Source organism: Sebastes umbrosus, chromosome 4 (assembly GCF_015220745.1).
Source record: "Sebastes umbrosus isolate fSebUmb1 chromosome 4, fSebUmb1.pri, whole genome shotgun sequence".
Lineage (NCBI taxonomy): Eukaryota > Metazoa > Chordata > Actinopteri > Perciformes > Sebastidae > Sebastes > Sebastes umbrosus.
Genome location: NC_051272.1, coordinates 6,351,544 through 6,372,691, shown reverse-complemented (window position 1 = coordinate 6,372,691; position 21,148 = coordinate 6,351,544). Strand labels below are relative to the sequence as shown.

General features: G+C 41.7%; 1 protein-coding gene across 5 annotated transcripts in view; it reads right to left on the bottom strand.

The window, feature by feature from the left end:
• Positions 1 to 21,148, bottom strand: part of LOC119486432 (transcription factor SOX-6-like) — a 131,693-nt gene that overhangs the window by 93,873 nt on the left and 16,672 nt on the right. For 3 of the 5 annotated variants that reach the window (XM_037766534.1, XM_037766537.1, XM_037766532.1), the window contains exons 2-3: positions 17,434 to 17,503; positions 14,188 to 14,270 (exon numbers count right to left, since the gene is read on the bottom strand). In XM_037766534.1, the coding sequence (XP_037622462.1) occupies positions 14,188 to 14,192 (5 nt within the window). In that variant the 5' untranslated portion in view covers positions 14,193 to 14,270; positions 17,434 to 17,503. The remainder of the gene's footprint in view (positions 1 to 14,187; positions 14,271 to 17,433; positions 17,504 to 21,148) is intronic. The other 2 variants (XM_037766535.1, XM_037766536.1) reach the window with 1 other exon arrangement.

Sequence of the window (21,148 nt, the reverse complement as noted above, 5' to 3'; positions counted from 1 at the left end):
TGAAAGATGAAGCTGGTCGAAAATCTATTCACCAATCATCGGAAAAGCAAAAGAACGAGATTGATTGCGTTACTGGACAGAAGACCTGATGGAAATCATTTGTAGCAGAATCGCATAAATGAAAGTATACTTAGTAATTACCAAATTCATCATTAGCATATAAAAACATTTCAAAAGATGAATACAAATAATCCTTAAGATTATTTTGTTTTGAAATAAATCTCTTCAAATATAAATTGTCAAACATTTTCCCTCTCTGTTCCATGGAGGAAAATGTGGAGAGACATTCACTGTGTCCAGTGTCCACAGAGTATTTCAATACTCACAAACAAACATTGCAATTTAAGGATTTTGTCTCTCATCAGTTGGACACCTGGAGCAAACACAGGGTTTGATGTTTCCATTAATCCCGCTGATGGAAAATCTCAATCAAACCAATGATGGAACACTCAGAAACAGATGAATGCGTCGTTTGTACGGCGGGCGTAAACACACACTACTATGCCGGGTCTCTGTGTTCAGGGACCCGGACCAAAACCGCAGACCCCAAGAAATCCAGAAGTGCCCTTATTGACCAACACCCTCGCTTGTGCTTGTTATTTTTCCTGGCACGCGAACACACCCCTCGCTAACACAAATACAGTACACATATGCATTTATCTGCTTCATGGCAACGATACAGAGTAAACCACTGAAGAAACCATTGAAGACCAAAGTCAACACTCGGCGGCTCAAAAGGACTGTTTGTCTACTACCTCCCGCCCGAGGTAGTTAGAAGACCTGGTCAGTGTGAACATTTTGTCTCTTGATCCGTAAAGTAGACCACATTGTCCAGGTAGCTACGCCAACATAAAAACAGACAAATTATGCCCATAAAACAGCCGACTTCGTTCAGAAACAAACAATTAAAGCAGAACTAGACATCTGTGTGTATATATATATATATATATATAAAACAAAAATAATTATACAGAGCTGACCCTGACCAATTTGGTGCCCATGGCAAGATTTTATCTGGTGCCACCCTATCTCTTTTGGCACACACATATATTAAATCAGACTACATATAGCCTTATTAACAGGTTTTGCTTGAGGCCCAAAGACTATCTCTTTGGTTTTATCAGCCGTTAACATCATACATGTATGGACAGATATACTTACATACATCAATATTGCAATTGGAAATTACTTGGCCAAGCGTTAGTATGCAGGTTGAAAACGGGAATAAAACAGAACCAGTAAAGAATAGAAGAGGACCAACACTAGAACCCTGAGGAACCCCACAAGTAACTGTAAATAAATGTGCATTAAAAGTCAAATTTAACGCTACATCACTATGATAAGCGGTATCAAAGCCAACAGAAAGTGATGGCTCAACATTACATCAGTTAAAATATAACTAATGACACTTAATGGTGCAATTTCTCCACTACGTATAGACCACTGCCAAACCTTGGCCAGAAAGGTTTCCTAAGAAAGGTCTGAAAAATAGCTGAACTAAAATGTAACCTTTGAGGATAAAGAACTATTATAAAGGAGGAAATTTATCATGCAGTAAAATATTTCATACATCTTACAAGGGCTGACCTCCCCTTACAAAGATTCCTTTAATCAATTAGTCGTTTTTTATGCTTTAAGCCCTATATCTTATTGAGAGAAAGTAGCTTTAATTCCGTCAAGAATCTCTGGACGCCTGTGAACAGTCAACATCAATTGTTATGCATCGTCTTCCATCTTTTAAATCTCTACACCGACACTCACTCTGCTATCTTTCCCTCTATCATCTCTCTTTCTCCTCACCTCTTTTCACCTCTGATCTATATCAGCTTAAAGCGCAAACAGCCGACCGTTTGACAAACACCTGACTTACAGGAGGTAATACTCTGTTTATCAGCAACCGCACATGTCCTCTCACTTCAAGCCACTCTCCTTATTATTGCACCAATTACCTTTGACCTTGATCATGATGCTACTGTGATGCACTAATAAGCCTGTTACAAGTTTTAAGCCTTGTTGTGCTTCATCCTCTCCATATAGTTGACAGAAGCTGTAAACAGGCGGAAATCCTATTATCTTAAGAATATAGATGAAGACTATGGATGCACTTTTTCCAAGGATGAAAGACATCATGAAACCATCCCTCTGTATATAAAAAGATCTAATCTTGTTCCAAAACGTTGACGCAACTGGATATTTCCATAACGTACCCAAAGGAACGCAAAAATGTTTACTATGCTTTTGCGTCAAAGCAATTAAGCAGATTAAGCAATCAAAGCGGGTTAATTTTCCATAGGGTTAAGTTTCAAAAGTATCATTGGCGGTTAAGTCTATTTCAGGGTGACATCAACAGTAGAAAGTCATGATAGAAGCCCGTGGCAATACGACAGCTGCCCTCACACATTTTTCAGAGTGATTGCATTAGCCCTGAGGCTAGCAGCAGAGGAAAAAACAGTGAGCTTCAATAAGTCATTACAGGACTCAAGGGTCTCACCGCAGCTAAGAACAATCTTCAACATCCATGTTTACTGTTTTTAATGTGTTAATTTACTTCAGTTGTCCGTTCCCGGTACACGTTTATAATTCAGTAAATGTTGATCTGAGAGGACATGACGGCACAGAGGGACGCAATCTCTCTAAGAACACAAAAGTGGAGGACAATTATGTTAATTGTTAATTAGTGTCAGTTGTTGATTTGGGGACAGACAATGCACATGTTCTTACTTAGAATAAAAATCACTGCAATCCTAAAGAACTATGTCTTGGAGAGACATAATGACGGTAGATACACAGATACCCTTACCAAAGCGGTTTTACCATGTGTGCTACTTATAAACTTATAATAAGGTGGTATACTTTCAGTTTACTTTTTATGTAATCATCAGAGATATACTTAACAAAAGTATACTTAAGTATACTTGGCTCATACTGACACGTATACAGAAAAGTCTGAGTAAATTTGGCTGACAGGCCTACTTGTACTTGATCTTTTGATCGAGATATACTTAAGAAAAGTACAATCAAGTATTCTTGCCTTACAGGCCTAGAGAAAGGTATACTTGGGTTGTAGTGGTGCTTACTTTTTCATAGAGTAACCTATTATAGTGTGTGAGTGTTTGTAAAAGGATGTTTTGATATGAATTTACTTCAATTCATCAAGAATTTTCTGAATTTTTTGGATTATTATTTCACCGCGGAGGCATGAAGAACAACACATTTTATCTAATTTTTTAAATCTCATCACAACTCATGAAGTCAAATAGCAAAAGGAGCAAGTCTCTTTCTGTAATACGTAAATCATTGGCTAAATGCCATAAGTTAAAGCATACAAAGTGTACTTTCATGAACTAAAAATGACATTTTTTGCGAGTCCAAGTCAAGTTTTTTTTTTTTTTTTACTTTAAAAGTGGGCCAATTTAGACCCAATAAGTATTAAAGTAGTACACTTACAAGTATACAACTAGTAGATTGATATTAGTATACTTACTACATAAAGTATTTGGAAATATATACTTGAACTTTACTTAAGTATACTTCATAAAATAAACTTGAAGTACTTTTTTGTAAGGGTATGGTGGACTGAATTAATACATAACTTTTATTTTAGCTAATTCAAATGAATGGTATATTTGTAAAATACATTTGATATGATTGTATCCTCATCATGAAAACACAAAGTAATTTAAAACTTTGATGTAAACAAAAGAATTCCAATCAGACGAGGCGCTCTAGAGTGTAACATCATCTGCAGGGGGTGTCCAAACAGGTGGCTTTTAGAGCGCCCAGGAGGCGCGAAAGCCTGCTAATCCCAGATTAGGACTGACAAGTCGTTTCACTGGATGCCCCCATTGTAATCCCAGTTGCCTCTCTATCCTCTGACAATGAGCTTTGTTCCCTATCTCAGAAAGAGCTTTGAGGATTTCCACAGCTTTGTTAGCATGAAATGGCTGCATTATTCAGAGGCATGCTACTCTCAGCCGCTCGCAAACAACATATTTATATTCAATTATTGAGCGTCCTGCATGCGTAATGTGTACAGATGGTTCTAACAAGTCATCTGTGCTCACAACACAGGATTTAATTGATACTCATTTTGGCAGTGCATAACGCTGTCACATATACAGACATGATGTCATGGGAACGAGCGGAGATGTGTAGGAATGTTATTACATATTTTAACACGTCAGGCGTTCATGTGACACTCTGATCCACATGGTCGTAGGGTGAGTGCAACACTATGAACATGAACTCTGTTACTATATTTTATAGCATATGAGTTACAGTATATGTATTTATGGCATATGTAACTTTTCTTTTTAGGATTAGCTATTAGTTATTATTAGATAGGAACAGTGTGTAGCATTTCAGGGGATCTATTGGCTGAAGTATTTAATACTAACATGGCAGTGGACAAATATGCGTGCTTTATGCAAATGTATGTATATATGTATTATTGTAAATCAATTAACAACACAAAACAATGACAGATATTGTCCAGAAACCCTCACAGGTTCTGCATTTAGCATAAACAATATGCTCAAATCATAACATGGCAAACTGCAGCCCAACAGGCAACAACAGCTGTCAGTGTGTCAGTGTGCTGACTTGACTATGACTTACACTAAACTGCATGTGATTATCATAAAGTGGGCATGTCTGTAAAGGGGAGACTCGTGGGTACCCATAGAACCCATTTTCATTCACATATCTTCAGGTCAGAGGTCAAGGGACCCCTTTGAAAATGGCCATGACAGTTTTTCCTCGCCAAAATTTAGCGTACGTTTTGGGCGTTAATTAGCCTCCTTAGGTTTTTCTAGTTTCATATGATGCCAGTATCTTCACACTAGCTTTAAAACTGAGCCCGCTACAACCTAAAAGTTGCAAGTTGTGTTAAAGAAATTAGCACTGTTAAAAATGAATTTGCATTAGCGCATTATTATTGCGTTAATTAAATCCTACACACTGCACCTTTAAGACAAATGAGCCAAGAATGGACAATAAAACGATCTTAACTGATGCTGCAACAAAGAAAACCAATAACAAACAAATCAGAACACTGATTATCGTAATCTATCTAAAACATGAAAGAATCAAAAGCGCCGAACTTCCCCTCATCAACTCTGGACGAGAAAGTCTAATAAATCCCCAAGAGGTAAAACAGGAATTTGAGTTGCACAATAGATTTTTTTTATCTACATAACAAGTAAGGGTGTAAGAAAATATCAAAATATCCAGTAATACGATATTATGTTTTATGATACTGTATCGTTTCTCAAAAACACTTTTTCGATTTTTAATTAATAGTTCACGTTCAACGATCAACTCAGTCAATACTTTATTAGATTTGCAAAGAGATGCGTCCTCTCAAAGTAGTGCTATGATGTTGGATGTTACAGGGACTGTGATAATGCAGGTCCAGCTGTTCTGATTGCTTAAAAAAAGTAAACTTATTTTAATCAGATTTTATGCATATGGTGGTGTGTGACAGTTTTCCTAATATTAGATTTAAAAAATCACAATATATCGTCTTGCTTACAGTATTGCAATATATTGAATCGTAACCACTGTATCATGATACGTATCACATCGCCAGATTCTTGCCAATACACAGCCCTAATGACTTGACCGCAGTGTAAAGAAGATAGAGGAGAAGTGAGGGAGGTAATGCTGAACCAGCACCGTGAAAACCGTCTTCTCCTCTCCAGGAGCAGTTGTCTAGTTTGGCGGTCGGAGGCACGTCAGTGTCCCCCGGCATGTGGAGCTGTCACAATCCAGACTAATCCTTCCCCCTTCCAATCCTGTGTCCCCTGGTCTGGCTGAAGCCACTTGCCATAGAGAGAGTGTGTGTTTAGCTGTATGTGTGTATTATGGGAAACAGGCTGGGTGATTTGAAACAGTTATGTGTGAGTCGATGAGACACATCTGATACCGCGGATGAGCGGCCGATGTACAATGAACACATGTAGGGTAGATATAGAGGCTGCTCTGTGGTCAAAAACTGGGCGAGGAAAGTGAATAAGTCACGCTCCACCTCACCTTTCTCTGCAATATGAACATAAGCGAGATGTAAAAACACATGTACACAGTCACATTCTTGAGTGTACAGAGGTGTGAGTGTGTGCCGCGAGGTCAGAGCTACTACACAAGGTATCCATTGTCCTTTAGCAGCCCAAAGCGAATATACATTGTTCACGGTGCACAGGGCCTCACTTCAAACCATGTAGGGTATTAATCCAGCCAATCACAGCCGCCGTTATTCACACGGATTTAAGCCCCAGAATCAGGGCAAATATATAAGACTCAGGTGGGGTTGTTCAGTCCAACATGCAAACTTTCCAACCTGGAGACCTCAAAAATAGGGAGAATTTGAAAACCAACAGGGGTCCTCCCCCAGAAAGAGTTTCAGAGACTTAGTTTCCTGCATTCTGGTGACTTTTAAAGAATGAAAATAACAAATAGAAGTTAAATAGACCGACTTTTAATTTGACTTTAATTCTAAGGAAAGAAAACTAAATAATCGGCCCCTCTGACGTGAACTTCTTATTGATCAGTTTTATTCTTTTATTTATCTTTTGCTTAAGTATTTCTTTCTCTTATACTCTCCATTTCTCTCTCCTTCTCTCACTCACTGAAGGTCCTTTCAGACGCAACGCGACAACGGCACTTCTGCGCTCTGAAACCCGTCATTTCCAACGGCTCGTGCCACGCCGCGCCGGCTTTGCTGTGATGCTGAGATCTGTGGCGAGCGCAAGCAGCTCTCCTCTGGCGGGAAAAGACATTTTAGTGTAGCTCTATTGCCGTCCGGCTGGAAACAGTAAAGCTTATGACTTATACGCGCTGTGCAGTGCCAGAAAACAGGTTGAGATAATGAAAAGGAAAAAAACAAATGTGTGAAAAATTGCCATAAATCAGGAGAAATATGGGAGAATTGTGGAGGAAACCGGGGGAGGGCGATGAAAAATGGGAGTCTGCCCCGGGAAAATCGTGAGGGTTGGCAAATGTGCGGACGTGACTGACGTCAAGCATGGAAAGTCTGGCATTTGTGCAACAGTCAGTAAACATTTCATATCAATTATATTCTGCTGCTTAGTTTCAATTAAAATAACGCAGAAGCATTTAAAACAGAAGTGATTCTATTGTGCAGACGGTTCATAAAAGCTTTTATGTTTGTTGTTCTGAGGAGCTGATGATGCTGGACGGTCTTTAATGAGAGAAACATTCTGGCGCAGAAGCAACGTGCCGCATGTTTTCAGTTAGTTGGGAATAAATAGGATCAGAATTGTTTAGCAACAAAAATAGAGCACCACAAACAGAAACATCAACGACGACCAAAGACACAGAGCTGCTGGGAATAAATTTGAAAAATTTGAAAACTTGAACCGGGTAGATTATTCATTTAAAGTGAATATATAAATATCCCCCTCTCTTCTCTGTGTTGTCGGTTGGACCGTGAGTGGAACGGCTACTCGTCCAGCTGTTCAGATTTTTATCGCAGTAAGAATCATATCTTGACAAACCTCTCATGAGACTCACGCAAGAATTTCACAGTTGCTGGAAGGGAGCAGCGCTTTTTAATAAAGCCTCTTTTTTTTTGCCCGGTGCTCCGCTGGACTACGAAACTCTGACTGCTCTCTCTCTCTCTCTCTCTCTCTCTCTCTCTCTCTCTCTCTCTCTCTCTCTCTCTTTTCAGCCATTTCTCTCTCCATCACATCGCTGGGCTTGCAGGCTGTAAATCACAATTAGGGGCTTCATTAGATATGGTTGATTTATTAAGACCGAGGGCTTGTCTCTGGGCCTTTCGGCCATATATTAGCTGACTACAAGATCTCATACATAGTTATGAGACATGCTGTTTACTGTATGGCTTATAGGGTCATATGCCAATAGACATTAATTATTGAGTAAGACTCTATAGGTTAAATTAATAGCATCCAGATGATAAATCATTTGTGTATTTCATCCTCAGCGATGCCTGTATACGCAGCACTTTTGACTGCACATCCAAACGCGCATCTTTTAATAACGACAGATTGGCAACGGCATCAAAAATCTGTCTCTATTATCAGCGAGCGATCCAGGATTTGAAAGGGAGCCAAGCATTTTGGAGCCTCATCCAAAGGCTTTGACAAACATACTCCGGAGCTGCTTGCCCTCTTGAACACACATAAAATTGGCTCATGTTCATATCACAGTTACTCCAGTCTTAAGTGTCCCTGGCTCACATAATACGGCATTGTTTCCCCCGTAAATCAAAGTGCATTTATCGCGCCGCGTATCAGCTACTGTCAACAGTCGCCTATAAACACAGGGACCCAGATAAGGTGATGTATATATACGCTGTGTGCAAATACGGCCTTTTTTTCCTGACCTGCTGTTCCTGTTCTGCCAAAGCTGAATGATTGATTTCAATAAAGTACATTAACATCAGAGATGCAAAGTAAAAACATCCACAAACTGCAATCAACAAGCTTTTGATTTTCCAAAACGGCCCCTTCACGAACTGGGCCTGCGTCCAAAACCATTAGTTCCTTTCTCTCCAACATACCAGCATGCCTGCTCATCCCTTGGCACCTCGTGGAGCCGGATCATTGAACCTCAAGGGGAACTATAGAAATAGTTCTGGATTAGTTACAGCTTGAACAGGTGAGCTACGACTTGTTCAGGCCCACGTATTTATAGTGAGTGTGCAATCCCATTGTTAGCACAGATAGGAGGTTTTACAGATGGGAAGAGAGACAGAGTCAGTCCAAACCCTTCCTGTTCTTAATCTAGACACTGATCTGTTCGTTGGAGAGATCAATTAGACCTCGTCTAATGACATGTACATGCCTGTGAAGGAAAACATCAGATGTAAAATCTGCCTCAGGTGTGTGTTTTTTGCCTTCTTGTAAGCATTTTGTGGTTTACACTACGCTTTACAAAACGTTTTATTAGCCTTTTCATCATCGAATTTTTTCAATTTACAGAGAAGCGTGAACTATAACATCCTTCAACAGAATTTAAAACAACATACAATTAATTCAATCACCAAAATTCGGTAAGTTACAGTGTGAGATTTTCACCTGCTGCAGAGAGACTCAGATTAGGGCTGCACCTAACAACTATTTTCATTATCGATTCATCCGCCAAATTATTTTGTTAAGTAATTGATTAATCATTTGGTTCATAGAAAGTGGGTTGAAAAAGGTCCATGAATTATTTTTTTTGTCCAATCAACCAGCCTGGTCTCACCAAATGGTGTATGAATGGCACGCTAATATCTTAAGTCATTTTGCGTGCAATCACAACACCGGTCTTGCTTTGCCGTGTCATTTTACGCCATTTAGTTTGTACTGACGGCGATATAAACTCATCCGTGTGTATATGCTACACTCAGAGCTAGTGATGTAGAATAACTATAGCGACGCAGATAGCAAGTGACGTAATATAAAAAGCCAGAAAGACTACTTCCGGTGGGCGTTTGGACGGGTGAAACAAACACAGGACTTTCACCCAGGAGACCGTGTTTGTGTCCCGTCTGAAACCAAAAAGTCTCGTTGACCTATTTACATTAGTGATGTTGGTGACATGTTTTCTGTACTTATGTTACGTTCTTTACGTACGTAATTTACACAGTTTACTTATTTCAAGCCAAACCATGATGTTTTTCCTAACCCTTAGTTTTGTTGCCTAAACATAACCGCGACTGCTTTACGGTTAAATGGTACATGAAAAGCTGTTTCACAACGTTAACCCTGTGGTGTGAAATGTAGGGCTGTCCTCAACCAAAGAAATTCTAAGTCGAAAAACACTCTATTGTCGACTAATCGATTAGTTGATTTAATCGAAAGGTCTGTGAGTTTCTCCATAAAAAATAAACACAAAAGCATCACTTTAAGTCTTGTGTTTACCGGAGATGTGCTCACACATTTCTTCAAAGTAAGTCATTCAGCAGGAAAAAAGCATAAAAAAACTATTAATCAACTTAAGAAATCTTAGTCGACTAAGACCAAAATGACCAATTAGTCGACTAATCGACTAAGAGGGAGCAGCCCCACTGAAATGATGAGCTAAAAGCACGTCGTCAAAGTGGCGTGCTATTCATATGCCTTCCCATGAGATCACGTTGAACCAACAGTCCAACGATCACAGAGGACTATATGAAAACCCACAAATATTCACATTGGATGAGCTGGAAATTTATTTTTGGGCACTTTTGCTTAACGATTAATCCCTCATCAAAATAGTTTGCATGTTAATTGTCCGTCTATCAACTAATAATGTCAGCTCTAACTCACATGCAACAGATGCAACCAACTTCTCAGACACATAAACGCATACAGCAGTTAACAGTAAGTGTAATTAAAGTTTTCAAGTACAGGCATGTATCCTCTCTCACACACTAAACACACGCACACACAGAGACACTTTCCTCTGGCTGACTCCTGGTACATGACTAATTGATGGTGACACAGAACAAAGGAGGAGATTAGGGGGATTGAGTGTGTGACACACAGCCACAGGTCAGAAGGCGGTTTAGTCTCTAGCGGTGATTATGGACGGGCAGGTGTCACCGCAGGACGCAGCCAAAGCCGATACCTCTGCACCCTGCTGGGCCGCTCGCTCCCGTCCCAGTAGGTCAGGGCTGCTGAGCGCATGATGTTCGTCTAGTGTAAAACACTGACACGCCATCTCGACTGATTCAGGTGTATAAGCTAAGCAGACAAAAGCGCTGCGTTGAGCTTTAGTGTAGAAGGGTCAACAGGCCCCTGCTTGATAAATCTAACTAAATACACGTCTAAATCAAATCAAAACCCAAGCACCACATCTCATCGCCTTTATTCCATTTCGAATGAAAAGATTATTGTTAATTAAAAAGCATGTTAATTGTTAAAGTGAAAGAGAAGCCTTGAACTTAAATCCATGGAAGTGATTCTCATTTCTAAGCCTTTACTAAAAGGTTAGTGCCTTAACAAAAAGGTAATTTGTGATATGAATCACCGCTCAATTGTCCACTTGTGAGCTCTGAGAAACATTGTATCGTTCGTTTACTTAGTTGTCCTGCCTCTTTATCAGCGCAGCGTCTAATTGCCCGGCGGCTCGGCTGATTTTGAAGCTAACCAGGAGCGATGTCATCCCTCCGCTCTCCCCACAATGGGCCTCATTGGATTAAGTTCGAGCAGGCTTTGTTAAAAGCTGGTGCAAATCTAATCAAGGAAGAGACCTCAATTATGCTAGCATGTACTTAAACGATCAGATCGCTAAAAAAAGGAGGAGGGGGGTTGGCCGGTGTAGGAATGCAATCAGCAGCCATTAAGGCCAGTTCATTTTGGCTGATGGCAGCTTTAAAATGAGATGCAGGATTTTTACTGTAATGAGAAAGCTGTAATTATGAGGATGTGATGTTGTTGGTGTTTGGTAGTGAGCTGAACTCAGCGTCAGGAAAATAGCGTTAAACATAAGGGGAGGCTCTCTCAGGAACAGGTGTTAGCACTGCAGTGGTGACATTGTCGTATAGGTGGCGCTTTGTGTCGCGACCTTCCCTCTTTCTACCGACACAGAGTCAAACACAAGCTTTTAAAAAAACCCTCTGTTTTTTAATGAGGTGTTGAAGGAAGCCAAACAGCTGAAAGTGACCTGTTTTTTTCCACCTATGGCGTGTTGAAGAATGTGAAAAAGGTGTAGAAGCATATTGTTTAGAGAGAATAATGTGTTGGATCGTCCATGATCTAAAGACCAGGTGGCGTCCCCCGTAGTCCCGAGAACAACAGCTGAGATTGACCCTGACCCCTGACCTCCACGACCCATGACAGTTAAAACAGGAAGCAATTATCCTGAATGTCAGCACTGTCTGGTGGCATTCCTCAACGGGAGGCCAGAAGTCCGAGCAGATAACAGTTGTCACCGGAGAGATGAGGAAAAAGAGACACGTGGAGAGACTGTCAGTGTCGCTGAGTACACACTCACACACTTACACACTCACACACGCTCGCTGGGTTTCTGTGCAACTTTTTTTTTGTCAATTGTAAAAAGCTAAGTGAAAACGTGTCTTTTACACAATCTATGATGAAATGTAGAGTATCTTAATCTCACAATAATATCTGGACATCCGGAAATGATGAAATGTTTCTGTCGATGTGATGTCTGGCATTCAGAAAAACTTAATTGCTAAAGGATGTGCATCAAAACACAATTGTTTAAAGTAGGGCTTTCAAAGTTAACGCGACAATAATACATTAACGCAAATTCATTTTGACGCCACTAACTTCTTTAACGCATCTACGCAATTTGCAACTTTTAGGTTGTAGAGGTTGTAACGCTCAAAACTTGCGCAAAATTTTGCAAGGGAAAACTGGCATGGCCAATTTCAAAGAGGTCTCTTGACCTCTGACCTCGAGATATGTGAATGAAAATGGGTTCTAAGGGTACCCACGAGTCTCCCCTTTACAGACATGCCCACTTTATGATAATCACATGCAGTTTGGGGCAAGTCATAGTCAAGTTAGCACACTGACACACTGGCAGCTGTTGTTGCCTGTTGGGCTGCAGTTTGCCATGTTGTGATTTGAGCATATTTTTTCTGCTAAATGCAGTATAATAATAATATATACATACATTTGCATAAAGAAAGCACATTTGCCCACTCCCATGTTGATAAGAATATTAAATACTTGACATATCAACAAAAATGTGTGATTAATTTGTGATTAATCGCAATTAACTATGGACCATTATGTGATTAATCCTGATGAAATATTTTAATTGATTGACAGCCCTAGTTTATAATCATTCATCATAGTAGGTGACACAAAACAGCAAAACTTTCCAGAAAAAAATGTAACCCGTCTAAGAGTCCAGTGTCACCGTAAGAAAGAATTCAAGAAGCACATTTACTCTCATTTCACTTTTACAATTTTTCCCCGCTCTCCTCCAGTTTCAGTCTTGCCAACTCCCTGTGTAGCTACTACAGTTCACTCCACCGCCAACTCCTTCTCTTGGCCTGGGCTGCGTGCGTGTCGTGTGTTTTATCTGAAGCATCGGCACCAGTGATGAAGCCGCCAGTCGCTTATTTTCATCAGAAGGTTAAAAACTCCAGCAAAAGCTTGTCGTGTGAGGAGTTGATTTTATGTCCCGTTAAGGGAGAATACTCTCATGACAGGCAGAGGAGGGAAACTGACTCTCTGGGCGTCACTTTAGGTTTAGGCAACAAAACCACTACAGTTAGGTTTAGGAAAGAACCACATGGTTGGGCTTAAAACTACTACGTTCCAACAGTGAAAATAACGCTGAACGTTGTGAACACGGGACACGAACGAACGGCTGATTGTAACGTGACACGCGGGACACAAACAGCTCTTCTGGATGAAAACCTTCACCTCCCATCCCGCCTGCTCTGTGTGTCTCTTTTTACGCATTAAACTACGTCACCACACTCCCGGCGCTCTTTCTCGGAGCATTTACTGTTGCCGCGGATGGGTTTACATTGTAATTAATTGAAAGCCCGGTGCATTTCACACAGGTGCCAAAGGGTGCTTTGTGCGGTGGTACCAAACACCGACGGCTGTGATAAGGCCTCTGTATTTGACCCCCTGGAAATGAGAACAGGCTCAAACTGATGCAGACACGCTGACCTTTAGGATGATAATCTGGTCTATTACACTCTCGCACTCATATAGAGTCAAGTAGATGTTTCAGAGCAACTTTACATCAGAGACAAAGACATGGAATAAATCAAACTTCACTACTTTGACTATCTTAACCAGGCACCTCGACTATAATCACAGAGAGCAACACAAACAGGGATGTTCCCCCTTCCTGTCTTCCCACTCCTTTTACCCTCAAAGTAACAGACACCATAATGCCCTAAAAGTATATCATTTCTTCTCATTAAAATAGTTGCTGATCGGAAAACAAAGTCACCTGGGAAAATCTTTACATAAAGGAATAATGATTTCCTCCTCCCTCAACCGTTGACTCATCGCTGGAGAAGACCAGCAGGCACCAGTTGATAACTAGTTGCACTGGCCACCTCCGAGTAGGTGTGGACGTGTACAGTGGCCTCCATGTGGAGCAGGGTGTTGCTGAAAAGGAGCGTACATCACCCATAAAGTACCCTTTCCCTGGATAAATCAAAAGCTTCAAATATAGATCCAGAGGCTCCTTCACCTCCCTCCTCTCTCACTCTGCCTCCTCATCTAGCCCGTGCATTACCTCATCAGAGGAGGATCTGCCTAAAGCCGCAGCGGTCACACAACAGACAAAAGCGCTCATCTCCAGGAAGCCGCTGCCGCTGCCTGTGGTTTTGGAGAGAGGAGCAGAGAGGGGAAAAAGTGACTCAGCCGCACGGCTCCTTTCTTCTCTCTGCCGACTTAGGGATAAACGGAGGGATAAAGCACAGGGGGAGATAATATTTAGAGCAGGCCCCATTTCAAGGGCAATAGAAGAGAGAAAGTGGGGTATGAGCTTGGGTGGTTTGGGAAGTAGCCACGAGGGTCGGCCTATACTGTTTCTGGCAGAGGGCCTCGCACCGTGGATTTATGTGTAAGTGGGGAGGAACCGCCGCTGGCCCGGCCCTGCCTTAAAGCCCCGGCCGCCGCCGCTCCACGAGCCTCTTCAAAGCCGACCAGATGGGCCTCAGACGGGATGTTGATGAGGCATGAGTGTGCAAAACACAAACACGCATGCGAGCACAAACACAAATAAATTGATGCAGATGCAGCCTGGAAAACAACTAAATACATAACGCACAAACATATGTATACTCGTCGAACATGTGCTGCCGGCGAGCCGGCATGCATGAACGAATGTGCTGACTGGAAGCGTGGCCGTGGCAGATCGCTGGAGTCCAGCTCTCTTTTCCCACCGTTAAAGGACGTCCCTTATGCCGCAAACTCGCAAGGCATTCTGTCCACTAAGTGGACATTTCATATGTGTGGACAAATCAGATCAATTAAGTAAATGTCCAAAGCTCAAGAGGACATAATAGCTCACTGTAAACATAAGGTTAAGTACTGAGAAACTACAGTAAATGTTGTTAGACGCTGCCCATTAGCACCGGTGATTCGTCTTACACTGTAACGCAGTGAAGTTCACGTACAAAGCTGAAGCAAAACGCAGAGACGGACATTGTGTTTTTGGAGGAAGCCAAACAGGTAACCTCAGTGAGTTCATTAGCTCATTAGCTCATTAGCTTACCACAAATCAGCCCAACGGCTGCTCGCTGTCTGGTAACTTTTCTAACTCTTTGCAAATGACTGCCATTACAGGAAGCATGCGTAACAACAAAGCTCCGCAAATAGGCCTGTCATGATGCATGAAGCGGCTGAAATCTTTTCTCAAAGTCTTTCTCACTGCTGCTTTACAGACTGCGGCTTTGCAGGTTCAGCATTCCTACATCTATAAATGCCACGCAGCACAGCTAACACACAGCTAAACGGTCTATGATCTGATTTTTCCTTATCGAGCACTAAACCGATTTTGGACGCACAAATAAAAATCTGGATGTGGTTCTCCACGCTCTGACGATAAACACCGTGTAACCAATATAAACCTGTTTCGAGACAGATTTTGTGAAATGTCCAGCGATGTCGGATCATCTAAAACGTTAGTCATAGACACACCCGGCTCCTCCGATCAAAGCCATTAGATACAGTACGTACAGTATACAAACCCTCCAACACACAGCGCCCACTTCCTTCCAAAGTCTTACAGTATAACACAAAGATTTGTTCCTGTCACGACACGATCTGCACCCTGTAAAGACTGTAATTTTGTTAGGAGGGTCCACTTGTCATCTTACCGCCATGTAATTAGATCCGAAAAGCAATCGCATTTTAAAAAGACACAATAATGTGATTTCAAGTTTCCAGATGAATTGATGAAATTAAGGGGCGTTTGATGGAATTAAAAGCGGCCTAAGTGGTCCGGTTTTACCCAATAACGACACAATTCATTTCGTCAAACGCAGGGCAATTAGGCAGAGGAAATAAATGTACGAGGCCTCGATTAATTATTGTGATGTTTGTATTGTTTTATTGAGGTTTTTCTCATAATCTGAGCCAGAAATCTACACAAACTTTCCAGTTTCATTCCTATCTATATTCTGAAGGTTTTTAGAGAGGAGTTTGTTCATACATCATCCATAGCCTAATTTATAGAACCTTTTAAAGATCAGACATGCCAGTACTGAGTACCAGCCCATGTCAGGCACTGATACAAAGAGATATCCAAAATTCCCTCTGTTAAAACCTTTGACTCTAATTTGTCAAGAATTTTGAACCCAGCTTTATCCAATGTTCTGATTTCTGTTCTGGAAATGTATGCAAATTAGCACATATTTGATAAGATAATGCATCATTTGCATATTTAATCATAACATCTCAGCTGTCTTAATATAAGTAATCAACTGGGGAAGTTTAACGGTGGTATCTATTAGTTAAACATTTGACCCTATAATCTTAAAATGGGTGTCTCTTCTTAAAACGAAGCTACGTCTACTTGTAACATCTTGGCACAGGTTGCATCGGTCAGTATAACCCCTTAATAGGGTCTCGACCCCCCTGGGTGGGAACCATGACTCTAGTTTGCGATACAACACGATTTACACGAGCCATAAATCAAGCCTTTGAAACTGAACTCCTCGACCAACCAGCAGGACACAGATTATCACCCACGGCAGAACACTGAAGCTCGTCTGTCCAGCAGCGAGGACACTTGTTGACCCAGCAGTGACACGGCTCAAGGGCCACTAGAGAGGGCCTTAATAAGTATTCTTAAACAGGGGGGATTAGCCAGATGGTCAGATCGCTCTTTTCTCCAACCTCTCCCATCTGTACATTTCATACGTCTCCCGCCTCTGCTGAAGCCATCAAGATCGGCCACTGCGACCTCACCAGCTTAATTTGGGCTAGTGTTACCTACAGCACTATTTGACTCCAGATATAATCTTTATTGCTCACAGGGAGAAAGTCCATTAAAAGGCATACTGTAGGTCCCGGCGCTGAAAGCTTCCTGGAGTGATGCCTGTGAGAGTCTTTAAAAGACCCCTTTCTTCACCCAAGTGAAAGCAGCTATTGAGGGCGCGCAGGGCAGAATACTAACCGGAGTGGAGGTCTGCATTTGCTGCGAAACAAATCAAAAGCGTTCTGTATGTGCCGATGGAGGGGAGAGAGGCAGTGGACTAGCACAGAGTCAGCTAACATGGACTAACACACACACACACACACACACTTTGCGTGCAGCTCTGCTAACACAACGTGGTGTGTTCAAACACCAGCGCACACAAGTGTTGCTCCGTTCTGCTTCGAGGACACAATCATGTGTTCTCCCTGAAAGCTTATTATCTGCCATTTGGTGGAAGCAATCATCCAAAACAGTGCGCGGCACAAACGCACACGTGAGCTGGCATCGTTACAGCAAAAGGTAATAAATATCAATGAATTAGAAATGGGAACTTACAGAAATAAGAGACTTCAACTCCGACACCCTCTTCTCACTTGTGGATGACTTTAAAATTCATGAACGTCACCTGGAAAAGAGGGAAACAGAAGAAAATGATCATTAGCGTGGTTATTTCACAACAACTTTTTTTGTAGCAACATCACCATCTACCTAACCACACAGATGTTTTCATTCATTTGTCCAGGTTGCCAAGAAAGCTGTTTCTCAGGTGAAAAGAATTTCATTTTATAGTGACAGTTTTCACTATAACTAGGCCTAAAGTACCTTCTATCAAAGAAAGAGCAGGGACACAGTTTCTGGATGGTTTGGGGGGATGTTGCTGGGGGTTTTTTTATGGTTATGGGGTGGCAAAACGTCCTCATCCCAACTTGTGACATACTGACACTTTGTCAGGACCCCTTAAAAACTTAAACTTTAATCTTACACAAACAGCAACCTCCTGGATGAAAGCCCTGTGTTTGTTGGACCCATCCACCCCCCCTCCCACCTGCCCATGTGTGTTTTTTGCTCTTTAAACTACGTCACAATGCACCCTCCCCAACCACTTTCTCTGAGCATTTAATAAAGACGTAGATGAGTTTAGATTATAGTTACTTGAAAGCCAGGTGCGTCTCATGCAAACACTAAAGGGTGCCTTGTGCGTGACAAAGCATCTGCATTTAACGCCCCAGGAATGAGAACGGGCTGGGGGGCGGCAGCAGATAACTCCGAGACAGATATGTTAAAGCCTGGGCAAGTAAAACCAAAAACGATCTGCATGGCTACATGCCACGAGAGGTAATTTTGGGGTGAACCAACACTTTAAAGGAAGAGTGTGTTACCCTACACACTGAGGTTTGACAAAGTATGAAAATTTGGATTGGAAAGTGTTTTTGGAGCCCTGTGAACGCTCTCTGGACCCACCTGAGGTCCCTCTGTAGCGGACGTTCAGGACAGAACAGAGGTCCTGTGTGAAGCGTCAGCAGAGCCAACAGAGCATCAGTGTATTTCTCACACAGCGCTTTCACTGCACAAACAACGACACACACACAACGCAGCCACGCAAAGCCTAACGAACGACAAACAGCGTGATTCCTGTACGGAGCTTTGAAGTAAAAAAAAATCTGTCTTAATGCAGTTAGTGATGACAGATATTTTCTTTCAAAAATTGATTCCAATGAGATCAGGAAAAAAACGTTATCAAGTGGACAGCTAATCGTTCCTGGGCTGACTGGCTTTAATAGACCACTCTGACTGCAAGAGCTAACCTGGGGTCAGCCTTATTATAGCCTCACACGCACACAAGCACACACTACAAACAGCCATTTGCTAAACCAGGGGGTCACAGAGAACAAATACTAACATCAAAAGAGGTCAAACTGCCGACGGAGGGCTTTGAAGGCACCGTGTTGAGGATGGGACCGCCCTGAGTGGGCCCCAAATTGAGAGAGGATGGGAGCGTCTTAATTGAGAATGGGAGGCGGCTAATTGAAGAAAGAACTGGATACGAAGAGGACGAGTTCACACGGACAGGCAACAGAACACACCGCAGCAGCATTTCTCTGACATCACGGCGGCGCCTTAACGCAGCATCTAAGTTGTACAAAGAGCGCAACACAAACGCGCCTTTGATTCCACAATTTGAGGCTAATTGAGAACAATGAAGAAGAAAGCAAACACTAGCCATGTATGATCTTTTATTCATGTCTTTAATCAACCAAATGATTCTCTCTTGGATCTCCGTTTTTCCTCTCAGGGCACAATTAAGGGCAATTCTGACTAGAACAACTCAAAGGCTTGTGCACTAAGAAGTTCTTGCGATAATAATAATGATAACAAATAGTCGGCAAAAACACACTCATGCGAAATACCCGTGTAAACATTTCTGTTAGATGCAACTTCTTCCTTTCTTTTCTTTTTTTTTTTCGTCGAAGCAGTATTACTCAATAAACGTTGAAAAGCCAAGGACTCTAAAAGCCACCTTTTCAATCGAGCGCTGACCCGTCTGAACACGTTCCAGATGTCTGCAGAACCAGTTATTCTGTTTCCTCTACTCCTTTTTTTTTTTTTAACCCCCCCTCTCTTTCCCTCCATTCCTCCGCTCTCCACACGCCCTGCCACTCATCTGCAGATGGCAGATCTGACACCTGGAGGATGCTGGGTAATCAGAGAGACAGCTGGCTGCCCAGTAGAGGAGAGCTGCTGCAGAACGCACATGCTTTCTCTCTCTCTCTCACACACACACACACATACACTCACATTCACACTAACATACATGCATTTTGCACAAAACAGCCCATGCATTTCTGCATACACTGACATGCACTGTATGTGAATACTGTATATACACACTATACCGTATTTGAATGTGCACTTCCACTTTGTTAATATGTTGAATTAAAGTGTGGTGCAGGGGAAATGAGGAAAACTCAATCTTAAGTAATAAGATGTTTTGTCAGTTATTGTAACTAACTGTGTGCAGCAACATCCATACATATGAAATGAAGCGACCATAAATTCAGAGTTGTCATCTTTGGGCTTTAAAGGGGACATATCATTAAAAACAAAAAACACTTTTTCAGTGCTTGTACACATACATTTGGGTATCCGGAGTTCCTACCAACCCACAAACTCTGAAATAAGACAACCCAGTCAGTTTTTTTGTGGGCTAACTAGATCAGAAAACATGTGATTCAACAAGCTATTTAGATTTGGCTCCCCTTCTGTGAATAAAACACAATACTTTCTTATTCAAACATATGTAGCCTATATAGGAAATATGAAATTGATTAAAATAATTAATTAAACAATGATAAATAAATGGAATCACATGATGATCATGTAGTGCTGTTGTTTTACAAAATTCAGTCGTTCAGATTAATGACTCCAGCGAACTGCAATAACAAAGTAAGCTGTAAACGTTTCTGCTTTACTAAGTTGTAAAACATGCAACACACAACTGCGAAACACAGTTTGTGAACTGAATATCACTGTCCTCACACTACAGCCTGTCTGTCCATTCTATGTAATAATGTGATTTTGCCATATTGTCAGATACATTCTCATCCACTTCTGAGGGAAGCTGACATAAGGGACTCATCCCAGGCTCCTCCTGACAACTGCAGGAAGTAACAGCTACCTTTTTTTGGCCCACTGTTCAACTGCTGTAAAATGGCACATGTTACTGTACCGTTGAGCCAGCGGCAAAAAAAGCACCTGTTTGGAAAAGAAACTTAGAGCAGCAGCAAAGCGAAAGGCCCGAGACTCGCTTTTGGCAAAAGCAAAAGCCGTGACATCACAGCATTACAGATAGTAACAGGAGAGGTAAGAGATATGTTGCACGACAAGGAGATACACTGTCTTACACTGAGAGCGATGCCTGCACCTGCACAATGAATGCACGCATTCACGCAACAAAATATGCGCGGTCCCAAATGTTGTCTTGTTGCAGCTGTCAATGCCACTTGTGCGGACGCGGACACACTGGAGTAAGAACAATGGAACTCTATGAGACAGGAGCTCTCTCTCAATGAGCTGAGCACCACATGAGGCTCTGTGCTGCCACTTCCATGTCTGCACCATAGGAAACGGAGTATGGTTCCAACCAATCATATGGGCAATTAAACCACAATGAGGTTCACTTGACCCATAAACGATGAGCTTATAGCACACGTTGACTGTCTGGCCACGTTTACAGGCCTCGTAATGTTTCTGTTGTTATTTGTGTTAATTT